The sequence below is a fragment of the Halichoeres trimaculatus genome, unplaced genomic scaffold, assembly GCF_033239565.1.
Source record: "Halichoeres trimaculatus isolate MK-OKI-2021-1 unplaced genomic scaffold, fHalTri1.1 fHalTri1_scaffold_9, whole genome shotgun sequence".
In the NCBI taxonomy this organism is placed as follows: domain Eukaryota; kingdom Metazoa; phylum Chordata; class Actinopteri; order Labriformes; family Labridae; genus Halichoeres; species Halichoeres trimaculatus.
Genome location: NW_027437188.1, coordinates 35,749,160 through 35,774,822, shown reverse-complemented (window position 1 = coordinate 35,774,822; position 25,663 = coordinate 35,749,160). Strand labels below are relative to the sequence as shown.

Genomic DNA, 25,663 nt, shown 5'->3' with positions numbered 1-25,663 from the left:
TCCTCCTCCGCAGCAAACAGAGCTAACTACCGCAGCCACGGCTAGTTAAGAGGCCGGTTTGATCCCCACGTTTCCCTTTTTAAGACCTCAGACTAAACCTGTATCAGTTTTTTCTTTATACGTAAAACAAACTCTGGGAAAACGTCAAATCTGCTGAAACTCTGGTTCCTCAAAAGCTCCTGATGTTTGACTGAAACCGACCCGTACCGTCCCACTCTTTGGTTCCCTTCTGTTGGGGTGCTAGACAAACTGATCTGCCCCCAGAAGGTAGAGCTAGAAACACTGTAGTCTGTTAAACGGTGGAAAGAATTGTTACTTCCTGTGGTGACAAAGAACAACACACAATCCTGCGATTTCCTGAAGAGAACTTTCTCTTTGTTTCGAAAATGGCGTCACCAAATAGCATAAAACTACCCTCATTTTCTTCTTCCTAGTGCGGTACACCATGTCACGCTACTAAGTTGTCATGCTATTACGTAGCTAACGCAGCATCCAGCTTACACGCAGCCTTCCAAGAATGGCACAACTGGCTGTGGAAAGACAAACAAGATCTGACCCATACCAAACTGTACCGACCCGTACCGTCCCACTTTTTGGTACTCTCTGTTGGGGTGCCAGACAAAGTGATCCGACCCCAGAAGGTGGAGCTAGAAAACGCTGCAGGCTGTTGCTTGGTGGAAATAATTGTCTCTTCCGGTGGTGACAAAGAACAACACACAACCCTGCAACTTCCTGAAGACAAATTTATTTTTGTTTAGAAAAAAGCGTCACCAAATAGTGTAAAACTACCGTTGTTTTCTTCTTCGTTGGATTTATTAGCACGGTACACTGTGTCACGCTACTATGTCGTCATGTTATTACGTAGGTAACGCAGCATCCAGCTTAGATGGCGCCTACCAAGAAGGGCATGACTAGCTGTGGAAACTCAAACAGGATCCGACCCGTACCAAACACCGTCCCGTACCGTCCCACTTTTTGGTTCCCTTCCGTTGGGGTGTCAGACAAACTGATCCAACCCCAGAAAGTGGAGCTAGAAACACTGCAGGCTGTTGATTGGTGGAAAGAATTGTCATTTCCTGTGCGACAGCGATAATGAAGAACAACCCAAAACCCTGACACATTTAAATCTCCAGTTGACATCCTGTAAAAATCTTTCTCTTTGTTTCGAAAATGGCGCCACCAAACAGCTTAAAACTACCTTAATTTTGTTCTTCATTAGATTTATTAGCATGGTACACTGTGTCACGCTACTACGTCGTCACGCTATTACGTCGTCACGCTATTACGTAGCTAACGCAGCATCCAGCTTACACGCAGCCTTCCAAAAAGGACGCCGTTGGCTGTGAAAACACAAACAGGATCCGACCCGTACTGAAGTGTACCGACCCGTACCGACCCACTTTTGGGTTCCCTACTGTTGGGGTGTCAGACAAACTGATCCAACCCCAGAAGGTGGAGCTAGAAACACGATAAAATCTCCAATTGACTTCCTGTAGAGATCTTTCTCTTTGTTTCGAAAATGACGTCACCAAACAGCGTGAAACTGATTTGTTAGTGGGGTACACGTCTCGCTATTACGTAGCTAACGCAGCATCTAGCTTACACGCCGCCTCCCAAGAAGGGCACGGTTGGCTGTGGAAAAACAAACAGGATCCGACCTGTACCAAACTGTACTGATCTGAACCGGACCACTTGTTGGAAACAGAGCTAAAGTTTGCGTTGTATTTGGCGCCCCCTGTGGACAAAGCGCTAACTCTTGAAAATATAAAACAAGACTAATTCTCCTGCGTTTAAAAATGAAACATTAGACGTTTCCAACCAGCCATTAAAGAGGGGTATTATTATTATTTTTTTTTAAGCTGTATTTTGTCCCTCTGGTGCCCCCGTAGTAACTTTACGTAAATTGGAGCGGAAAAAAACAACCTATTTTTGTCTTTCTAGTGTTTTAGAAATGGTCTGAAATGCTTTAAATGCTGCCTCTTTAAGGCTCCCTACTTCACGAATCTACTTCCCTCTGATTGGCCAGCTTTCTAGAGGCCTATTAGTGGGTGGAGCCAAGAGTAGACATATTCAAAAAAGTCTCATGAAGAGCTCGTGTGCTTTTCCCCTTCACTTTGACCCTCATATTCTCATAAAAACAGTTGCTGGTGAGTTTTTGGAGGAGTCCTGGTGAAAAACCGTACGGCCAGCAGCAGCGGGATTGCTCGATGCTCCCCTGAAACATCTGTCGGGCAGTTTCAGATCAAAGCGAGGCGGGGTGCTGGACCCTGAGCCTCTCACTGCTCCTGAATGGAGAGGAGGCTGGGAAGTGATAAATAATGGAGGAGGGAAAAGATCACCTTCTGGTTCAGAGGCGCTTCACCTCCTGATGTTCAGAGTCCAGCAGCTCAGAGCGGCTCGTGGGCGGGAACGTGAAAAAAAGGCTAAAAAAATGGAGCTTTGGAGGGAAAACGCTGCAGGAAAGTCAGCCTTCAGTCGTAGCTGCCTGGGAGTCTGCGCTCATCACCTGATCCCGCGTTAAATGGTCCCACTGTTCGGCTGCTCGTGAACTTGACATTTTAATAAAATAAGCTCGAGGAATGAAAGGGAAGCTGCTCTGTCTCTCCTTCTCTCTGCTCCTGAACAAACGTTTACAAAACAAACCCACTACAGTTTCTTTAAAGGGATTCAGGAAGAACTCGACAATTTTTCTGTCATGCAGTCCTCAGAGGGAAGTAAACATGCCTATGTATAAGTGCTTCTGCATAAAAAGTGGTTCTGTGTGTATGAAATTCAAAATATATAGTTCGTTTTTAGCTTAGCTTAGCATAAAGACTCAAGCAGCTTTGGAAAAACAAGCTGTCCTTTCTCTCCCATAAATTATAGGCTGCACAATGATTAAAATTTAAACTATGTTTAAAAAAGCCAGAAGATGTTGGAATCACTGCGTCACGGTGTCAGTAATTTGGGAGTCAAACCAACAGTCTAAAAGCTAAAATACTCCTTGTTTACATGTCAAAGGAGTACTAAATCTTCCCTTTAGAAGAGTAAAATAAGCAAATGTTTGATGGATTTACTCAGAAACAGCTAAAATTTTTCTTTTATGATCAAAAGTTGTTCTAAAAGTTAATGTTTTTGAGGCTTGAGCCCAATTTTGATCAACAAAAAGTCACGTCATGCCAACACAAGAGGCTTTTGGGAAGCTAGCATTAGAAGTTAGCATCCTATTTATCTCTTGAAATTAGGGCTGCACAATGGTTCAGATTTAACAAAATTACGTTTTAAAAAAGCTTTAAATTAAAAAAATTATGGAATCACTGGGTCATGGTGTCAGTAATTTGGGAGTCAAACCAACAGCCTAAAAGATGGAATACTCCTTGTTAACAGGTCAAAGGAGTAGATCTTTCCTTTAGAAGAGTAAAATAAGCAAATGTTTGACAGAATTATTCAAAAAAAGCTCAATTTTTCATTAATGATCAAAAAAAAATTCTTAAAGTTGATGTTTTCGAAACTTGCTCCCATTTTAAATCAACAAAAAGTCATGTGATGCCAACACAAGATGATTTTTAGAAAGCTAGCATGAGAAGTTAGTATCCTTTATCTCCCAGAAATTAAAGGCTGCATAATACAATCATGTTTTAAAAAAAGCCTCAAAATCAGATATGTTGGAATTACTGGGTCATGGTGTCAGTAATTTGGGAGTCAAACCAACAGTCTCAGGGCTAAAATACTTCCTGTTTACAGGTAAAGGAATAGTAAATCTTAACTTTAGAAGAGTAAAATGTGCAAATGTTTGAAAAATTTACACAAAAACAGCTAGAATTTTTCATTAATGATCAAAATAATTCAAAGTTTTTGAGGCTTGCACCCAATTAATTCAACATAAAGTCACGCCATGCCAACACAAGATGCTTTCTAGGAAGCTAGCATGAGAAATTAGCATCTTTTACCTCCCAGAAATTATAGGCTGCATAATGTTTAAAATTTAACAAAATTCTGTTTTTTAAAAAAGACTTCAAATCAGAAAATGATGGAATCACTGGGTCATGGTGTCAGTAATTTGGCAGTCAAACCAACAGTCTGAAGGCTAAAATACATCTTGTTTACAGGTCAAAGGAGCAGTAAATTTTTACTTTAGAAGAGTAAAATAAGCGAATGTTTGATAGACAAAAAATTTAGCATTTTTTATAAATGATCAAAAAAATATCTAAAAGTTAATGTTTTTGAGGCTTGCACCCATTTTAACCAAAAAAAGTCATGTGATGCCAACATAAGAGGCTTTTTAGGAAGCTGGCACGAGAAGTTAGCATCCTTTATCTCCTAGAAAATAAAAGGCTGCATATTGGCCCAAATCGAACAAAATTATGTTGAAAAAAGCCTCAAAATAAGAAAACGTTAGAATCACTGGGTCATGTTGTCAGTAATTTGGTTGTCAAACCTACAGTCTGAAAGCTAAAGTTCTCTGTGTTTACAGGTCAAAGGAGCAGTAAATCTTCACTTTAGCACAGTAAAAAGTGCAACGGTTTGATATATTAACTTAAAAAACAGCTAAATTTTTCATAAATGATCAAAAACAAATTTTTAAATTAGTGTTTTTGAGGCTTGCGCCAAATTTTAATCAACAAAAAGTCACGTAAATCCAATACAAGAGGCTTTATAGGAAGCAAGCATGAGAAGCATCCTTAGCATCCTTTGTCAACTAGAAATTTAAGGCTGCATTATGGTTAAGATTTAACAAATTTATGTAAAAAAAGGCTTAAAAATCAAAATATGTTGGAATCACTGGGTCATGGTGTCAGTAATTTGGGAGTAAAACCAACAGTCTGGAAGCTAAAATTAATGATCAAAAAAATTTCTTGAGGCTTGTGCCCAATTTTAATCCCAAAAAGTCACTTTATGCCAACATAAGTGGCTTTCTAGGAAGCTAGCATGAGAAGTTAGCATGCAAGCCAGTTTGTTTCCCCTGTTTGCAGTCTTTATGCTAAGCTAAGCTAACCACGTCAGTCTCTTTAAGCCATGTGAGATGTTTCAAATCCATCATCTCACTCATCTCTGAAACATTTGTACAAATATAAACTTTTTCGTGTTAGCATGCGTCTGTAGCTTGTGCTAATTCCTGTGACGTCACATTTGGCACCTTAACGTTTTTCCTCAGGCGTGTGTTTTTGTGCGAAGACGAGTGTGTGTGTTTCTAGTAACGCGTGTCGGCGTCGTAACAGCCGTTCAGACCGTTGTCCACGCACAGCTCCCGCTCTAATTGGTCAGTCGCTGCTGACATCACGTTCTGAACGATAGCAACCGCCGCCTCCCGTAAATCCCTCTTCCTCATCTCCTCCTCCTCCTCCTCCTCCTCCTCCTCTGCCTCCTTGTTATAACCTCCATTAATCGGAGACTCCGCCTCCTCTCTCTGCCCCTCCTCCTCCTCCTCCTCCCTGCTAACGGCTAACGCTAGCTGGCGCTCTGTTAGTGTGCTGCTATGGTTTGTTAGTGCTGCTGCTTGTTTTGCGTCTTGTCTGTTGTTAGTATCTCCTTCTTTGCTGCTGCTGCTGTTTTGTGGCTCGTCAGAGTCCCGGACGGCGTGCTGTAACTCACCGCTGTTCACAGCCGCCGTGGCGTTGATGATCTTAGCGTTGGCCTCGTCTTTCGCTCCTCCTGCCTCCTTGCTCTTCTTCACGGGGCTGCCCCCCGTTGTCTTCTCCTCGTCCTGGTGATTGTGTGTGGCGTGCTCCTCCCCCGTGCCGTTGGAGCAGCCGTTCTCCCCGTTGGTCACGGGAGCATCCGCCGGCGTCTTCTCCACCTCCTTCGCCTCCTTTGCTACCTCCTCCCCGCTTGCAGCCTCCTCCGCTGGCTTCTCGGGTTCCGCTGCGTCTTTGTCGTTGCTCTCCTTGTTGGCAGCTTCACCTTCGGCGCCGGCCTCCTCGGCTGTTTCTACTCCCTCTGCGGCCTCCGCTGCCTCCGTGGCCTCCTCCTCCTCCTTGGCGCCCTCGCCCATGTCCACGCTGGTGGACTTGCCCTTCCTCAGGATGAAGTTCTTCAGGGAAACTGCACGGCCAAAGTGTGACCGCTTGGCCTTGGCTGACTTGGCGTCTTTGCCCTCCTCTGCTGCGCCCTCCTCACCTGGAGACGGAGAAAGTTCAGGGTTAGAACGACCACGTGTCGGGTTATCAGACACGTGGAGTGATGCTGCAGATCTCAATCTATGACCAAACTGTTTGCCTCTGTCCTAAGATTGTTCTCCAACTTTTTAAATTTTGGCATTAAGTCTGTTCTAAGGTACCCCTGAGCTTAGCTCTCTGTGACTGTATCAAGGTACCCAACAGCATGTTTCACATAATCTCTTTCACCTTTGTTTGAGGATACCTCTAAAGTGCCTATCCCAAGTGTTTTTCTTCCAAACTAAGTTAAAATCGATTTTGGAGTACCCTGGTTTCGTGGTACCCTTTATGGTCTATTACAAGCTACCCCTTAACAGTTCTGGGCTCCACCTTTCTTCTGTTTTTGGAGTTTCGTGGTACCCTTTAGCTTGACTTTCAAGGTACCCTTCTTATTCAATAAAAAGATCTGCTTGAGTATCTATTCATCTGTTTGAGAAAACTTCTGTTTCAAGGTTGTTCTCTGGCTTTAAAACTAAGCCTGTTCTAAGGTACCCCTTCAGGGCAGTGGTCACCAACCTTTTTGAGCCCAAGATCTCTAAACCCAACCAGCGTGAATGCAATATCTACCTATTGAAGGCTTGAGGAAAAATGGAAAACACATTATGTTTTTCCAGTTTTAACGAGCCTAGATGTAAGAACTATACTCAAGTCCCTCGTATTTAAGTGTTAGAAGCTGTTTTGCTTACCTGCCGAAACTCTTTGGATGTTATAACATTATGAAAAGATGGAACTTTGACGTGTTGTAGTCTGGCTCATAGCTACAAACAGCCAGTCAGAGACAGTCAGTAGCAGGGCCGTTTCAAGGAATTTGGGGGCCCCAGGCAAGATGGACATTGAGGCAGGGATCATGAAATCGGCTGGCTGCTGCGTACTGTCAGCTACTACTGAGAGGGGCCCCTCTGAGGGGGGATCCCGATATCAGTGTCATTGCACCTCAGCTGCCAATGACAGCTGAGGTTATTTATAACAGTCATTGTCTTGGAGCCCCAGGCCAGCAGGGGGCCCCAGGCAATTGCCTGGTCAGTGGGTGGCTGACAATAAGATGACTTCTGTTCTTTGATTTGGCTACATGTGACTCTGTGTCTATCAAATTAATATGGTCATTTATTAAATAATAAGGAATGTTGCATAGACAGAATTTTTTCATTAAATATGTTCTTTCCATTACTGCTTTAAATGTCCCTTTTATAGTAATTCAAAGGTTTATCTCATCAATTTAGTCTTAAAAGTGCTGCTTTAAAATAAAGTATGTATATTAAAGTTTTTAAACTAAAACACAAACTGATATTTAATATCTATAAAATTATAGTTATTCATAGTTCTTAAAGTAGAGAGTGAAGATAAATAAGATAAATGGTGACAATTTACAAGTGTGCACCCCCCCTGCCCTCATTGAGCCTCCCCAGTCTGAAAGTCTGGACACGCCCCTGCACAGAGACACACAGTAACTGTTATATGAAAGCTGACAGACTTTCAGGTTTGTTCACCAAAAACTGGAGGAAAACTAAAACTTCTGTCCCAAAAGAAGCAAAAAGATGACTCCTGTATGAGCGCGAGGAGGGTTAACGATCAGCTGATACGAAATGCTAAATCAAATAAATCTGGGCATAGCGTAGAACAGAAGTTTTCTCGGTGACTCACAGGATGTTTAGGTCATGGCGTGTATTATTACAGCATAGAAAACACAGAGGGACATGTTAGCGCGTCTGAAAATGCTGGCAAATGATCATAGTAAGCTTGGATTTGTTTTCTTCAAGCAACTTTTCCAGCCATGGTCCACATTTGTCTATACTGTGCGTGCTTCTGGGCGTAACTTCATCAAGCGTGATAAGAAGTGATTCATTTTTCTTCTGTTTTCAAGATCTATAGCGGAAGCTTTGAAGATCGACCAGTCGATCGCGATCGATGGTTTGGTGACCTCTGCTTTAGGCTGAGTTTGTCTTGACTTAGCTCTCTGTGACTGCTTCAAGGTACCCTGCAGCACACTTAACATAACCTTTTTTTTCTATGTTATGTTTAAATCCATTTTGAAATACCCTACAGTATGGTTTCATGGTACCCTTTATGGTCTATTATAAGCTACCCTTTAACAGTTTCTAGGCACCACCTTACTTACTTACTTACTACTTTTTTGGGTATATTGGCAATTCTTTGGATATAAAACATCCTTTATATTGCACAGTAATAACAAGATATACTTCCGTTTTAAGGTTGTTCTCTAGCTTTAGAAAAAAGACTGTTTTAAGGTACCTCTAGTGGGTGTTTCAGTGCATTTTAAGGGACAGAAGTATGTTTTTGATTATCACCCCCCAACATATTTTGTTTAGCTGTAAATATAGCTGTTGAATAGCTGTTGAAATCTGTTTAAAGACAGTAATTCTGTGTTGTGGTACCCTTTTTACATGGCTTTCAGGGTACCATTTCTGGTATATTGGATGACATTTAATCCAAGATCAATTCTTCTTTAACAGACTTTTAACTTCAGTTTTAAGGTTGTTTTTCTTTTGCATTAACTTATAATTATGACTGTTTCAATGTACCCCTAAGTTGGGGGCTTTATTGTACCATTTTCAGGGAACCCCTGAGCAACATTCAGGATCCCTTCATTATACTGTTTCAGGATAGCTGCTGCGATGTGTATTAAGTTTGTTCTCATGAATAGTTTAGTCTGTTTTAAGGTACCCTCTCAGCCAGCATCTGTCATGGTACCTTTAAGCGTATTTTCAGGATCATTTTCCAGAAAGGCAATGGCTTTCTTGTTGAGCTTGTTTCCTGCCGTTTTCTACCTTCTACCTTTTGTGGAATTTTGCAAGCTACCTATTAGCATGGCGACTTTGGCTTAATGCTGTTGACTCCCTATACAACATGTTTTAAGGTACCCCTCAGCATTTCAGGTGTTGTGAAACAAAAACAGAATAACATTCATACAGGATGGAGCAGATCAGTCTTTCCACGCTTCTTTTGAATAATCGTATAGATGTGAAGAGTCGTTTGGAGGACGCTGGTTTACCTCACCTGTTTTTGGCACCCATTCATTAAACTGGAGCTAATCACAGGTGTAAGCTGAAGCAGCCTGCCTGTTTAAAACATCATGAGCTTCCTCTGAAACACAAAGAGCTCTGGGCTGTGTGTTTTTGTCCCATTTTTCTTCCTCTGCCAGGGGTAGAGAGTGAGTTAAATTTAGTCTTTGCTGTTGACTGAAGCTGCAGAGAGATTTGAATTTCACATCAGACGTTGAATATTTTATTTGGGAGAATGTTCAATTACATTACCTCCCCTAGAGTTAGCAAGCCACTAACTCCTGTCTGCGCTCCCTGGACAAGGACAGACATGGAAGGAGTGTGAACACGCTGTCAGGCTCCCCGTCTGAATATTTTAACGCTGTTCACGTTGAACTCTGTGAGATGGGAGATTTAATAAAAACACTTTGCTGCTTTAAAACCTGATAGACTCTCCGGGACATGTGAAAGTTTTGTCCTTGGAGTGAACGTCTGGTCTGCATTTATTAAACAGAAGCTATCAAAGAACTTCCTTAAAGCCTCTGGCTCTAATTTTACACATTTTGGCTTCGTTTACAGGAAGTTTGGGAACGATTCCAGGATGTTTCTAACATCCAAACAAGGAAAGACCAATCCGAGTCTACCTTTCACAGCCAGCAAATCCAGCCGCCAAAAACAGTCATTAAACCGTGTTGTTTCTGATTTCTTGCCACCTTCATTGGTGTTAGTTTTTCACAAATAAACACACAAAATACTCAAAAATACCAACGTACTCTGGGTACAGTGTGTGCAAGCTGAGAAAAAGCCTTGGAAGACCAAAACGGTCACAATGTGAAGCCGTCTATGGATGTTGAAAGGAATCGCAGGACTTTTGAGTCAGCCTCAAGTGGACATTTGAGGAACTGCAGCTTTTTGCACTGCTGCCTTAACTCCTTGTCCAGTTTAAGCTCAGTTAAAACTCAGTGGGTCGACTCCATTGCCTAAATCTCACTGTCTGTATCAACTGTCGTCTTACCCGACGCAGCAGCCGCCGCGGCATCGTCCTCCGCCCCGGGAGCGCACTCCGTGTTGGCGCGTTTGGACTTGGGAATGACGCGCTTCTTGAAGGATGTCCAGATCTCGTTGGCATGTTGCGTCACCGTCCCGCCTCCCGCTGCACCCGCCTTCTCCTCATCCCCTCCTTCCGCCTTCTCCTCTCCGCCCTCTGCCTTCGCCTCCTCCGCCGCTCCTCCATCCGGCTTGGCCTCCTCTCCCTCCTCAACGCCGGCCGCTCCCTCCTCTGGCTTGTCGGCAGAGTCTTTGTCGGAGCCCTTGGCCTTGCCGCTGATGCCGACCATGGACGGGTCCCTCTTCAGGCCCTGGAATGTCCAGGAACGTTTCAGCTTCCACCTCTTCTGCCCCGACTCCTTGGAGTCCAGCGTGGAGGAGTCTCCGCCTCCTTCTCCGTCTGCTCCGTCCTCCTTGCCGTCCTCTCCTCCTCCGCTCTTCTTGTGCGCCTTCTGAGCCATGAGCTTCTTGAAGGAGTGCCAGCGCTTCATATGCTTGGTGGTTGCCGAGGAGGACGAGGCTTTCTGTTCCTCTTCCGCGCCTCCCTCTGCGCCTCCTGCTGCTCCTCCCTCCTCGATGGTGGAGTCAGCGGTGGTGTTAAGTGCTTCAGCATCTTCCAGCCGGTCGAGGGACTTGGACCGGACCTTGACGGGTTTCTGGGGTTCGGCGCCATCCTTCTTGTCGGTGCTGCGGTGGGAGAAGATCCGGGCCACGGGCTTCCTGATCAGGTCCCGCACCGTGGATTTGGCCTCTGCAGGTTTGCTCTTCTCTGCTTTCTTCTCCTCCTCTTTCTCTCCGTTCTCTGGAGCTTTCTCAATCGCCGCCTCTCCTTCTGCACCTCCTTCTGCTCCTCCGTCAGCTGCCACGGCCTCCTCCGCTCCTTTCTCTCCCTCCTTCTCGCCTCCTTCGGCGGCACTCTCTTCTCCTCCGGCGGCTGTTGAACTCTGCTCCTTCTTCTTCCTTCCCCCCATCACCTTCCCCAGGCCGCTCTTGTTGAGGAAGGAGTCCAAGAAGGAGGTCTTGGGCTCAGTAGAGGAGGCGTTTTCTGAGCTCTGAGGAGCCGCGGCGTCCCCGCTCTCGGCGGCCTCGGCCTCGTCGGCGCCTGCGGCTGTGTCGTTATTCACAGTCTCTTTGTTTTCCACGACTTCACTGTTGACCGCCGTGCCGTCTTTATCCACAACCTCGCTGTTGACAGTCTCTGAGTTAGCGTTGGCGTTTTTAGTCGGTTGCTCTGCCTCTGCCGGCTTGCTTTCGGGGGTTTTTCCGTCTTCCTGGACTACCGGCGCCGCGTTGGCCTCCGTCGCCGCCATTTTGGAAAGGGAAAACAAACAACAAGAACAAAAAAAGTGGGTTCCTTCCTTCCTTCCCTGGCCTTCTGCCCTCCTCTTCCTCTCTCAGGTGTTTCGTTCCTCCCGCTGTGCTGGGGCTCTCAGGTCATGGAGAGCAGGGTGGAGAACAGTGGCGAGGAGGAAAGGTACTCAGCATCCTACTAGTCCTCCAAACTCCTGCAGAGAGACGGAGAGGACAGGAGGTAATGGGGGTGAGGAGGGGGCAGAAAGAGGAAGAGGCACAGATGGTTAATAGTCTGAATCAGCGCCATAGACACTCAATTAGTCTGGTCTAGACTGTGCAGTGAATGGGGAATGAAGTGTAACAAAATACAGCATCTCAGCGGGAAATGCAACGCAATTATGATGTTTCCTAATCAGTCACACGTCCCAAATTTGCACCGTGCTCGATTGGATGTGGGACAGACTCTCTGACTTTCCCTCTTTGATGGGGATGACTCAGGCTGGAGGATGCAGAACGTGCAATAAAAGCTCCCACATCCTGAAAAGCTGCATTAGTATTCTGCTCCACTCTCATCAGCGGGTGGCTCAAACACTGATGATTCCTTTCACCGGCTCTGAGCTGCCTGGATATTTCATCGTCGTTCCACCGAGTGTGAAAGTCCCGTCAAGCTCAGACAGGTTATGTTAGCCCAGGGGTCTGCAGCCTGCAACTGTCACAGGAGCCATTTTTCCTCAGCTCACCTGGATTAAAGTCATTCAGGAGCCAAAAAACCTACTTTATCTTCACAATGAAGACAAAAAAAGGTATAAAATTCTTACCATTGTACAAATCTAGTGACTAGCTATCAAAATGAGAAGTTTTTTTGTGTGTAGTCACAAAATAGTACATGTGGTGTCTAAGTTTTTTATTTTTAATTTTTTTAATTAAATATTCAGGAAAAAAAATGTAATAAAGATTTCATAAAATCCAAATTCCAAAATTTTAAATTACATTAATTTGCATTTGTTTAAAAAAAGGAATTTCAAAACTGCGCCAAAATTCCAAAAAAAAATTGAAATTTCAAAAACTTGTATTTAAAAAAAAAAAAAAAGAATTTAAAAAATGTGCAAAAAATCCAAAACTTTTGAAATTTCAAAAGATTTGCCAAAATTTTATAAATTTGAAAAAAAAAAGTGATTTGAAAAACTTGCTAAGTTTTCAGGAATAAAAAATAAAATTAAAAATTAAAACATTTTTCAAAAAAACAGTTCAAATTATTTGCAAAAATGTGCAAAAATTCAAAAGAATTTTGATGATAATAAATAAATAAATAAATAAATTAATTAATTAAATAATTAATGATAGTAATAATAATGATTTAAAAAATGTGAACTGTCAAAGCCCCTTGCAGTACCTCCATGGACCCCCTGTTGCAGACCTCTGGACTAGACCCATTAAAACACTTAGGCCCCGTTAACATGACAGTTCTTCCAAAATGCAAAATTCCCAAAAGACAAAAATCAGCATTTACACGAAATGCTGAGGGACTGAAACTGCTGCAGTAAGCATGCCAGGCCTGTAGCTGGTGCTATAACTGTTATAACTGAGTGCAAAAGTGGAGCAACAGATGCTCATTTTGTTAAAGACAGTCACAGATTCAGCAGATTGAGCAGCACAAGCACAACACGGTAGACTACAACGGTACGGTACGGTACGGTACGGTACGGTACGGTACGGTACAGTACAGTACGGTACGGTATGGTATGGTACGCTTTCAAAAGTTTGTGTTTGGGTCAGCTAAAACGCTGTTTCCATGTTAAGGAGAGACTAAAATGCAACAATATTTTTGTCTTTTATCCTGAAACCGTTGTCCTGTAAACAAGCTCACGCTCCATCCAGATGTTGTATTTACAAACCAGTGAGTTAACACATGACATTTGTTGATCAAATGGGACAGACATGGACCAGTTTGACCATAAACAAAAGATACCAGACACCGCAAATCTAAAGTAGCATCCTGGGAAAGAAAAACAATCAAAGAAATTCTGAAAAAGTTGGAGCTGGGCCTGATACCACAGGTTTACAGCTGTTTGTAAAGTTATCTGTGTTGGAGTCTGAGGAGTTTGAGGCCCAGCCTAACGTCTGGATAATTGTCGTCATTGAGGAAAACGGAGCGGACTTCTCCTTTAAAGCAGCTGAGTAGTAACACCTTTGGAGGAGCCGCTGAATGAATCAGCAGATCAATGAATCTGTGAGTCACACGCTGATGTGGAGTAACCGACTTTCAGCTGTGAGAGTCTGGAGTCCAGACGTTCAGCCAACACAGTCACACACTCTCAGAGGAGGGAGTGAAGGAGTGAGTCAGACAGAGGAGGGGGGAGGTGGGGGGGGGGGGCACTCAGGTGGAGAAACAGCCTCACAGCAGAGACGGAGGCTGAGAGAAATACAGTCGGACAGAAGGAGCGGGAGGTGTAAACACGTACATCACATGCTCCAGATAATCTCGCTCTGCTGTTGCCACAACTGACTGACTGGCTGACCAACTGGAAGGCTTACTGGTTGACTGGCTGCCATCTTGGCTGTGCTCGCTGCCTTACTGCCTGCGAGATGGGGCGGCTGACTGGCTTACCGACTGACTGACTGGGCGGCTTACTCCCATTAGCTCCCGACGGCTGACGAGCCGGCTGTCGGCGTGGTAATTTACTGACTGATACACTAACAGACTGACGGGCTGGCTGCTGGTTGGTTTACTCATTGATTTTTGTTTTTAACGGCTCAGACAGACGGAGCGAAAAGTGCAGCCTCCTCACTGGTTTGAATGACACGACCGTGTTGGCAGAACTGGGTTATTTACCCAGAGGGCACTGCTGAGAAAGAAACGCAGGGACATCAGACGAAAACGCTGCTCAGACATCAAGCTGGCTCACAGGCCTGCTCGTTTCACCGACATATTCTGTGACCAACAGCTCGAAACAAAGAACAAAAAACAGCTGATCTTTGACATTTACATCGAGACAAGAGCAAAACCTGATGAATGCAAGTCTGTCGATTCATGACCCTTAATCCAAAAAAAACACAAAGAAAACTTGTTAAGATCACTCTGAACGGCAATCCACCTCTTCTTCTTTCTTTTTATTGGTTTTTAAGAAGGATATTATCAAATTTTGTCACTCTACGCTTGGTTTGTTATCATTAGATGCCTGTCTTTATAAAATAACCCAAGTTTGTCAACCTTTGAGCCTGTTAGTAATAAAGTTATGACTCATCCAGCCTCATGTTTTACCGGTTAGGACTAGAGAAAGATTTTGGGAAAGACTGTAGATTTCTGTCTTTATTTAACCGTAGTTAATGTTGCTGCTCTTGCAGCCTGTAATACATGGAAAGTTGAGCCCATTGGTGCGTTAGAGCGCCACTTTCTGGACGATACTGTTGAGAGACATAACCGTCTGATGCCCTAAAATGTTCTAAAGTTTTATCAAATATTAAAGGATCAAAGCGACCTAACCTTCTTCAAAACACATGTAGTAAAAGTACTGTATGTCTATATCTATCTATATCTATATCTATATCTATATCTATATCTATATTTATAAAGGAATAGTTATTTACTAACTTTTGCAATTTAAGGCCCGCCCAAAAGTGAAATCCTGGCTCTGTCCCTGATGCACCTCCAGCTGTTAGCAATGAAAATTAGGGATGGGTACCTTTCACATTTGAGACGATATGGTACAGATGTCTGGTACCTGACAATCTGTACCAATACTTTTTTGTGTTTAGGCCTCACATCTTTTTGTGTGGTAAAAAAAAAAAATCAATTTGTTTAATGATAAAACTTTTTTTCAATTGAACACATTTGTTCTTCAGTATCTAATCTTGCAATGCTGTGTTCATGTCCAGCATGGAAAATCTCCAACTCTTCCACTCCCTCACAGTCACAAGTATGCGTTCAGGTACTGAAACATGGTACCTTTTGATTTTACATGAATCGGTACACGGTACTTTTGACAGAATTTGTTCGGTACCTATAAAAGTCCCTATTCAGTACCCATCCCTAATGAAAACTGACAGTGCCAACAGTGAAAACAAAAGGTTAATTTAATGGAGGTTCAGGATGGGTACCCATTTAGGTACTTCTATAGGTACCAACCAAATTCTGTCTGTGGTACCGAGTATCTGTTGTCTTGAAATCAAAAGGTACCACGATTGAGTGCCTAAACACATCCTGGTGACTGTGAGGGAGTGGGAAAGAAGGCAGTTTTCCTACTGAACTTGAACACAGCATTACAAGTTTATATACTGAGAAATAAATAAGTTAAATTAAAAAACTTCATGATTTATAATCAAACAAATTAATATTTTTTACCACATAAACACACAAAAGTACTGAAAATTGGTACTGTTGAGTTCTGATACTGATTGCCAGGTACCAGGGAATGATACTGTATCGTTTCAGATGTGAAAGGTACCCGTCCCTAATGGAGGTAGGCCCCAGCAGGATTACAGCAGCTGTTTGGCTGTTTTAAAGATGGCTGCCATCATGCTTATACGTCACTGTTTAGGACCTTCACTTTTAAAAATCGTCTTAAAACCCATTTTTATTCTTTGGCTTTTAACATCGTGAGACTTAGTTTTGTTACCCGGTCTTATTCCTTTTTATCTGCTTTTATTTGCTTTTAGTTGTTTTTACTATGTTTTCTTTAGTGTGCCTGTTCTGTTTTCATCCTTTTAACTACCTGTACGGCACTTTGTTTACAGCTGTGATTGTTTTTAAAAGTGCTTTATAAATAAAGTTGATGGCTGGTAAGACAAAATAAAACAAAGCAAAGCGAACAGATATTCAGGGATCGAATTCATCCATTGAAAAATTGGGAGGATGGCAAGATAAAGGCCAACAGCCAGGATAGATTCAGGAGACACAGAGTCTACAGTTTTACCGCTGTTGGTTTGAATTTATTGAACAAGGCTTTTCCATGACCTTTGACCTTCTACACCTGCCTTCCTTTTTATAGTGCAGTTAGCTTATTGGCCATTTTTCTGGGGATCCTGCATGCAGCTAATGCTAGCATCAGATGGGCAGTTATATGTCTATAACAGTAAGTTATGTCCAAGCAGCAACTTCCGGTCTTAGAGTATGAGACGATGCTAAAGTGCTAAATCTGCTGTGTCTCTAGTGTTTGCTTGAGGCTGGATCTGGAAGTACAGGAAGTCACAAACATGCCAAGCCAAAAAATGTTGTTTTGACAGCAGAAGCAAACATTTTTACAACCTGGAACAAAAAACGTCTACCATCTGAATTGCTAATTTTGTGGCACAAACCATTGGGGGGTTGAATTTTTCCAAACTCAGATTCGCCCAATCACACGCTCAGCTCAGCTCATGTGACTGACAGGTGTCCTATAGCAGTTAGTGTGGGGTCTCAAAGCCCGCCCTACTTCCAATATGGCCGCTCCAGGGGGTTTGCTTCACACCTCAACTGTTTTTGTAGCAATGTTGCAACTACTGCAACAAAAAAGTTTAGAAAAAGACACGTTTATGGTAATTCCTGTGACGTCTTTCAACAAGTTGCAGAATCTCCATCACAGAAAGATTTTGTCCATGCCACCTCCCACTGCTCAAACGACTTTTCAAGCAACTTTGAAAGTCACAAAGTTTGGTTTCACATCCTGAAAAGTTGCGTTAAGTTTGCAGCACGCTCCTGTGATCATCAAGCTTGGAGTCAACAACCAATAGGAAAGCTCAAACCAGTCTCGCCAACTTCCCTTCTGTTGTTTTCCTTTCTTAACATTCATAGCGAGTCTTTCCTGCACCTGGCTCGGTTCAGAGAGCGCTCTCTAATAATCTCAGGGTGCAGCAGGCGCGCAGCCGAACCTGACCCTACAAACCTTCCTGTTGTTTGATTGGCCGGTGGCCTCGTCCTGCTCTCTGCGCCGCGCCGTCTCTTGTTTACTATTCTGAGCCTCAAACCGCTGCTAGCCTGTTAGCTCTGACGCACACAGTTCATTTATTCTGCTGACAGCCTGGGGACAGAAACCAACGCCTCCACCTCGCACACAGAAACAGCCACACACTGTTACTATCAGGTGGTGTTAGAGTCGAGCGCTCAGCAGGTGCAGAGGATGAACACGGGTAATCTGTAAGACGGATGCAAATACTTCCCCGACATCGCTCTCATCACATCCTCAGGACTATCTACATGTGTCAGGTTTTTATTTGATAGAGCTGACAAATCTGCTGCTCAGAGGTCAGCGGCTGATTTATGACACATCCACTACAAACCAGCCGCTGTCAGAGCCGCTCGTCTTTCCAGCTCCTCGCCGTCGCTGCAGCTCATGAAAGCTTCCAATACTGGAGCCACACGTTTGCTCAGGATGTTTGGAGAGCCACATTAGCGGCTGAATTAGATTATGAAGCTCTTAACGTAATATTCGCAGCGTTTGAAGAAGTCTTCCTCTTCTTTCCTGAGCTACAGGAGAGAAATCAACCTTGAACTTTCGCCGTTATTCAGAGACAACAAGAGGAGTTCATGAGGGGGAGGAAATGCAACGCACGCCACAGCTTCACACTCCGCTTCGCACCATGAATATGAAGCCGAGCTGACCCTGTAGAAGTCTGCATCAGTCCGTCCACAGCCCCACGGGGACCTGATGGATTGTAAATTTGAATAGCTGCAGTCTTTTCTGGGATGACGCCTGTTGAGGCACAATTTCCCTCCAACCCATGAGTGAAACAGGGTTGAAGGGTCCTGTCCACCAATTTCTAACAATTTCCAACAATTTTCAACAATCAAGCTCACTTTGAACTGTAAACGCATGAGAGGCTTTCAGCGCTCTGCAGGAAAAACGCTGTTTGGGGAAATGTCTGCAAAGGCTCTCAGACAGTTTTAGAGGTCCCTAAGTTTGGTTTAGGCTCCTAAATTCTTTCAATCTGATTGGTGGATGGAGCTTGAAACACGATGGGACAACAAGCTAGCAACTATTTAGGCTAAATTCCACCAGATCTGTGTGTGGTCCGTCTCTGCTCCATCAGCAGGGGCCTGGAGGTTTTAGAGGCCAATAAAAACACATTAGAGGCAATAGATAAGGAAATCTTGGGTCTTGTGGCTCCAGATGAACTACAACAGAGCAGAGACAGATCTAGTGGAAGTCCGGCGTTAGTGGCTCCTGTTTCTGGCTTCACCTGAGAGTCAGTTTAGACCTACAGATGACTTTTGGACACAAGTGTAAACGTCTTTTTCGTACTTTAACCAAACCCAGCAGCTTTTGCGGATCAGACTCTAGAAATCTGGGGTAATTCGACAAGTGAACTGTCCAGAAACTGCTTTGGAAAAAGCTAACATGGTTGCATCACTGGCGTTTACAGTCTGTGCAGTAGAGACTGTGAGGGATTCTGGGAGAATCTGAGTGGAGCCAGGTGACAAAAATAATAATATATTTTTTTTCTTTCAAGAGTCTAATCACGTCTTGACTCGACCTCCCGACATATTTTACAATCCCCGAAAAAAATACACAAGAACGTCAGCTGTCAATCATCGTTAAACGTGACGTAAAACCTTTTTAACCTCTTATAACTAATGGAAATGAAACTTTTCAGAAAAAAGAGGACTTGGATACAAGGCAGCCAAATGATATCTTCAAATCACCACAACAATCAGACGTGAGAAACATTTCTACCAGGTGGATTAAATTTTTAAAGTTTGACCACAGCCCATCTGGAATGACTGGGGAGATGGATTTTTTTAACCTATACTGCAGCCAGCCACCAGGAGGAGCAGTTTGACATCCATTTTTTTTTTTTACAGAAAACTGAAATATAATCAAGTGTTTTTGGCTTATTTTAAGTAAAAACTGTTTTATTATACTTCATATGAGCCACATTCACCTGACTGGTCCAGAAAATGTCTTGTTTCAAGTTATTTAAAGACAAAATGAGGTCTGAACTGCTGTAACGAGTAAAAAATCGAAAATTTGCTTGAAACTAGAAAAGTGTCTTACTTCAAGAAACTTTTCTCTTGACACTTTTCTGGACTTCTCAGGTGAATGTGGCTCAGACTGAGTCTAAAAAGACATTTTCTACTGAAAGTGAGACAAAAACACTTGATAAGGTTTCAGGTTTTTCCACAGAAGAAGAAGCAATGCTTTGAATTCAACTCAGTCAGAATGGACACGGTGGCTAGGCTAATGCTAATGCTAACCAAGTTAGCAGATCAAGTGCCAACTGTAATACTGACAACAGGGTGAAACTTTAAGAACATTCAGACACAATAAACAAGAAAAGACACTTAAGGACAATTCCAATTCTACCCCTTAGTCTTTGCCCGTGCACATGTAGTGAAGTGGCGTTCCAGTTTTTCTGTAAGATCAAGGGGAGGGACTACACAGCTCGTCAACGAAAAGACAAAACGAGACATCACTAAAAATCAAGAGGTGTGACAAATTTCCCATGAAATTGATGTTTTTTAATCAGATATCAAATCCTTTACAAATTCACGACAATATCAGCCATGTTTTGAATTTTTGGTTTTATTTAGAAATGGCTCATTTTAACGATCTAGCTAACGTTGCTACAACTAGCTAATGTTGCTACAACTAGCTACAGTACTAAATAGCTACACCAGTTCTTCACAGCAGACAGACTTCACTGTGGTGGGCTGGGTTTCATGAGTTATTGGCAGATAAGCTGCATTCAGGAGCTGGGTTAGCTACATAAGCTATGAAAGGCTTTTTTTCTTGTTTTTTCTTTTTTTTCTTTTTTCCCTTTTTTTTTTCTTTTTTTCTTTTCTCTTTTTTTCCCTTTTTCCCTTATTTTTCTTTTTTTCTTTTTTTCCCCCTTTTTTTCTTTTTTCTCCTTTTTTTCTTTTTTTCCTTTTTTCCCTTTTTTTTTCTTTTCCCCTTTTCTTTTTTTCCTGTTCTCTTTTTTTTCTTTTTTCCCTTTTTTTTCTTCTTTTCCCTTTTTTCCTTTTTTTTCTTTTTTTTCCCTTTTTTTTCTTTTTTCCCTTTTTTTCTTTTCCCCTTTTTTTCCCCTTTTTTTGTTTTATTTCTTTTTTTCCCTTTTCTTTTTTTTTTTCCCTTTTCTCTCCCCCCCCCTTTTTTCCCCTTTATGTATAAAATATATATCAAAAACACTAATAAAGAGTATAAGTTTAAAACTCAAGGGGAGCCTTATACACTAACAGCTCCCTTTGGAAAAACAAATGTGTTCTGCACATTACGACAGCCCGACCATAATTCTCTTGTCGTGACGCTGAACAGGACAAAGTAAAGAAAAAAAAACATCTATTCCTTTTCACCATTAAAATTAAATTACCAGTTTTTGCTCTCACTCGTGAGTTTTGATGACCTGTTGTATGAGCTGGTTGGTTTTTATAGCTTTGAATGAAGGAGGAGACAGGCTGACGATGAGGAGCAGACTTTGGTTTTTGTGCTGGACCTCAGACCTGCTCAAACCTCCTCAGACGTCAGAGTTTTACTAAATGTGAGACTCCTCTGCTCCTCTCCAGCTGTTGGCGGCACGTTGAGCCACACGAGATGGAGCTCCTCTTTGTTTCACTTCCTCTTTATTTTGGGAGCTTGTGTGTTTTTTTTTTTCTTGGTGGGTGATTATGCTGCAGCAGCAGAGGAGCATTAGCGTGTTGGATGGTGGATGTGAGGCTGAAGCCCCGAGGTGTTGGAACAGCATCAGAGACGGAGAGAGGAGGACGACAAAATGGAGGGATGGGAGGGGGAAAGAGGAGGAGGGGGGCTGCAGGATGGGAGGAATAGGAGGAGGAGGAGGACTGGTGCAGACGGGCTGATTGGGAGGCGTCTGGTCTGATTCTACCTTTCGCACTTTTCCTCCTGTCTGTCTCCTCCTTCCTCATCCTCCTTTTATTTATCATCTTCATCCCCTCCGTCACCCTCCTCTCCACCTTTCCCTCCCTGTCACTTCACGTCTCTGTCGATGCGTCTCCGTCTGTCTGGCTCTGAATCTATCTTTCCTCCTTTCAGACTTCATAACAGAGCGCGGGATCGCAGCAATCTTTCCTCTAACCTCATTTCAAAGTCAGATTTGGGAAAGAAAATCAAGGACACGCTGTGTGCGGATGTTAAACAGGTTGAAACAAGGTTCAGTGGAAATTCAATACAGATTGAGTGAGAGACGAGAGAGTGTCTGAGTTCATGTCTGACTGCGCGGTTACAGCCGACTGTTGTTCCTGTCCACGCTCGGCGGCACAGCGGCGCCCTCGCGTTCCCAGATTATCTACCGACTGATGATTAACACATCAGGAAAGACGTGACTGAGGAGGCAGTTTCAATTTGCTGCAGATCAACAAAGTGCTGAACATACTGAACTGCAGTTCCTTAAGCGGCCACTAGAGGCTTCTGTGAAAACAGCAGAAACCACATACACACTCATTCAAACAGCCCGATCTTCACAGCAGGAATAAACAGGTTTAAAGCCTGGTTCAAAACAGGATTTAAGTCTCATTAGATCATTTCTTTATCAGCGAAAATACCGCTCTATGTTTTAAGAGGATCAGCTGATTTGACCAACAGGTGGGTAGGAAGCTAAAGGCCTCAGCGCTACCTACTTATCTCATGCTAGCTTGACAAAAGCTAGCTTGCGTCAGCTTTTCCAGCACTGCCAAAGCCCCAATCCAGAATAATGGATTTATGTTTCACAATTTTTTTTCTAAATTTGAATCCTTTATTTAGTTTTTAAGTTGGGTTTGGAAAAGTTACAGCTCTTCTCCAGCAGAGGGCGCTATGTTTTTCTCCGACTAGCTAGTAACCTGATATCAGACTCCTTGAATAAATCCTAAAGTCTGACTCACATGTGATGAGCACTTTTAGGGGAAAACATGGTTCCTGATATGGTCTGTGGACATCATCATTCAACTTTTTCACATGGTCTGGCGTTGAAAAAGCAAACTAAAGATTACAAAAATCAAAAAACTCGAGAAGTTATGTTACTGAAATGGAATTAGCATCCCAAAAAATGTGAAAGAATCAAATCAGGAGAAAAGTTTATCGTCCCAGCCATAGCTCCTAGTGTCCAAAGTACAACAAACTTCTGGCGTTTCTATGATACATCAAACAGAGATCACCATGGCAACCATGTGATAAACAATTCCTGGCTTGACATTGCGCCCAAACTCAGCAGAGAAGAAGAATTGGAGACAAAAATTGGGTAAACAGTGCAAAAAACTTCTTCTAATTTAGTTTAGTCCTGTGATTGACAAGTGTTCGGGATATACTGCCCCCTGCAGTATGGGAATGGATGCTACACGTTGTGCTAAAATGTATTAAGGCCACATGTGTTTTTTCATGCTGATCCCACGCGTCTCATTTCCATGTGTCATGTTCAGAAACCATAACCAGGCCTTCAGGAGGACAATGTTTTTTTTAAACACTGTGAGAAATAAAAAATGTAATTTCAAAACAAAGCAGACCACAAGCCCTGTGATTGGTTCCCAGGTTAGCATCATCGTTCTTTTATCGTAATTAACTGCTGCTCGATGTTGATCAGCTCCACCTTCAGCATCAAATGCTCTGATTCAGCCTCCATGGTTTTCTGTGCTAACGAGAAGAAAACGTAGAAACTGGAAACATGAGACGCATAAAACTCACACTGCCACCCAGTGTTTAGGTGGAGTACTGCAGAGCGATACAGCTACAACACAAGTATGTAAAACGTATGAAAAAACACCTGACAGCATGAAGAGAGCGTGGCTGTTTTCCAAACTGCCTCCTACACCAGCAGTGCCGACTATTTTGGCCAAAATTCAGTCTGTAGTCGTCAGTATGCAAAAACGTGCAAAATCTGCAATATTCCAAAAATCCCCGGATGTCCAACTGATCCAGGAAAATTCTCAGTATGCAACAGACCAGTCTACCTGGCATACTGTTTCCCACAATGCACTGCGCTGACGCTGTTTATCAATGCAGGTGGCAGGTTCTTCTGGACATGAGTCGGCATTACAACTACAATACAACAACACTAACGTTAGACGGTCCATGAGGAAGAAGTAAAGTGATGCGAAAAAAAACACGAGAAAATCTTTTACTCCAGTTATAAAAGTGGAGTCTACTTCTATAAATTCAGTAAAGCCCATACAAACAAATAATTCATTTTTTAACCATTCAAGGAATACCTTTTTTCATCATCTTTAAAGATAAAAAGTCAATAACCTCGAAAACATTTTTTTTTCCCCACATTCTTTTCTTGATTTTTAGCTTTGAATTGGAGGTACAATAATAATAATAATAATAATAATAATAATAATAATAATAATTATGATAATAATTATAATAATATACCATTAAAAATAATAATTTTAATTATAATGCTATTTACAATAATGATTAAAAAAACATATATATATATATATATATATATATATTTTTTTTTTTTTTCAAATGATAAAACTTTTAGCATAAGATTAAAAATGAAATATGGTGATTCTGCTTTGGTATAATTTACAAAATAATAAAATGTAAAGATCTACCCAAAGTTAGTTTTCTAAATCTTCAATTAAGGTTTAAAAAAAAAATCCATTAGCTCTTGTTTATCTCTCTAAAACTGAAAACCAGAGTAGTTTACAAAAAAACAGACCCAACAGAACAGTCAGGCTAAATACCACATACACATGTAGTCTGTAGTAAGCGGTTTGGAAAACGAACAGCGTTTTCAAACGGATCAACTACAGCACCACCATTTCACCCTGAAGGGGGCGCTGTTTCATTATCATGTCCTACTGCAACTGCAATCTGTATCCATTCATCAAATTATAATTCAAGCAATTCAATTTCTCCTTAATTGAAGACAAAAAACCACCAAGGCTTTCAGCTCTTACAACGTTTAACTTTAATTTTACGTCACTTCCTGGTTTTTCTACCTCACAGGTCAAACTTCCAGACCTTGAAAACTCTCAAACTCTCAGACCCCAGATTGAAGAAGAACTCATTTAAATCATATAAGAACAGATTTTTTTAAGATGATAAATTATGAAAATGGACGGAGGCACCCGTCCAACTCCAGGTTACGACCCATCGCTGCCAACAACTCTTCTCTCTCCAGCTATCTGTCCAAAAACGGCAAAAAGCATCCAAAAAAGATGGAAAGTAGACGGATGTAATGACTTTTTCCAATCGCAAGACACAGAAGCTGCTTCTTTTGTGCAAAATCCTCCAAGATTTTTCCAGTGAAAACATCTTATCAGACTGAAAAATCATCCAGAAATTTTTCTCATCCCTTTCGCTGACTCATGTGGCGCGCTTTTTGTCTTTTAATATCATGAATTAAGACATTTGTCTGGCCATGTCAGATGAAAGTAGCTCATTTAAAGAGTCTAATAAGACGTTTTTTGTGTTTTGTGTCATAAAGTGTGAAAAAGTTTCTGCTGAAGGCTAAAAGCTGCTGATCTGTTTGGCCTCTTTGCTCCGTTTGTCGTCCAAAGTTTCCAAACAGCATCATTTGCTCTCAGCGCTGTCGTTACGCGCGTCCTCTCGGGTGCGTTTCCAGCTGCATGTGTTTCCTCTCGCCATGATGGCGATCTAATCCTCCCGTTAATGCAGCTATAATGGAGGTCAACGGGGAGCCGGGGCCGAGCGGCCAATCGCTGTTTCCCTCTTCACGCTGTGATAATAACCCTCCTCTTCACACCTTCCTGCCATCAACAGGGACACACACACGCACACACACACACACACACACACACACACTCAAACACAGCTCTGGCTTTAACCCTTCGTGGTGCAGACGTGCCTCAGTGTAAAATCAGATTGTGATTCCTGCGTGGAGGTGAGATGGGGGCTGTAATCAGAGCTTTTAGCGGCGGCGCTCTACAGGGCGCTGATTGTAAAACTGGAACACACTACAAACAAAATTTTTCCACATTTGGCTCTAAAGCAACTTTTTCTGCAGATTTAGAAAAATGTTTTTGAAATATTTTTGTCAAATATCATATCTAAATGTTGAATGTTTTATCTAAATGTTAATAATAAATGTCCTGATTCTAAATATTTTATCAAAGATTTAGGAATCTTGGGGTAAGATTTCTAAATATTTAGCTGATATGCTAGCTCAAATTTCCGCACGCCGGGTAGTACCAAAATAAAAGTTTGAGGAAATGATTTTGAGAAAGTCAAGCTCTAACTCTTCGATGTTGGTCACAGGATCTTCAACAGCGCCATCACAGCACTTGGTACGTTTATTTTCTAACAGCTGATTTAA

The 25,663-nt window shown here is 42.4% G+C and overlaps 1 protein-coding gene across 1 annotated transcript in view; it reads right to left on the bottom strand.

Annotated features, from left to right (window-relative positions):
* LOC141797746 (uncharacterized) overlaps positions 1 to 25,663 on the bottom strand; it is a 62,229-nt gene that overhangs the window by 1,623 nt on the left and 34,943 nt on the right. The window contains exons 2-3 of the mRNA XM_074679416.1: positions 10,149 to 11,685; positions 5,572 to 6,096 (exon numbers count right to left, since the gene is read on the bottom strand). Coding sequence (XP_074535517.1) covers positions 5,572 to 6,096; positions 10,149 to 11,490 — 1,867 coding nt within the window. The 5' untranslated portion in view covers positions 11,491 to 11,685. The remainder of the gene's footprint in view (positions 1 to 5,571; positions 6,097 to 10,148; positions 11,686 to 25,663) is intronic.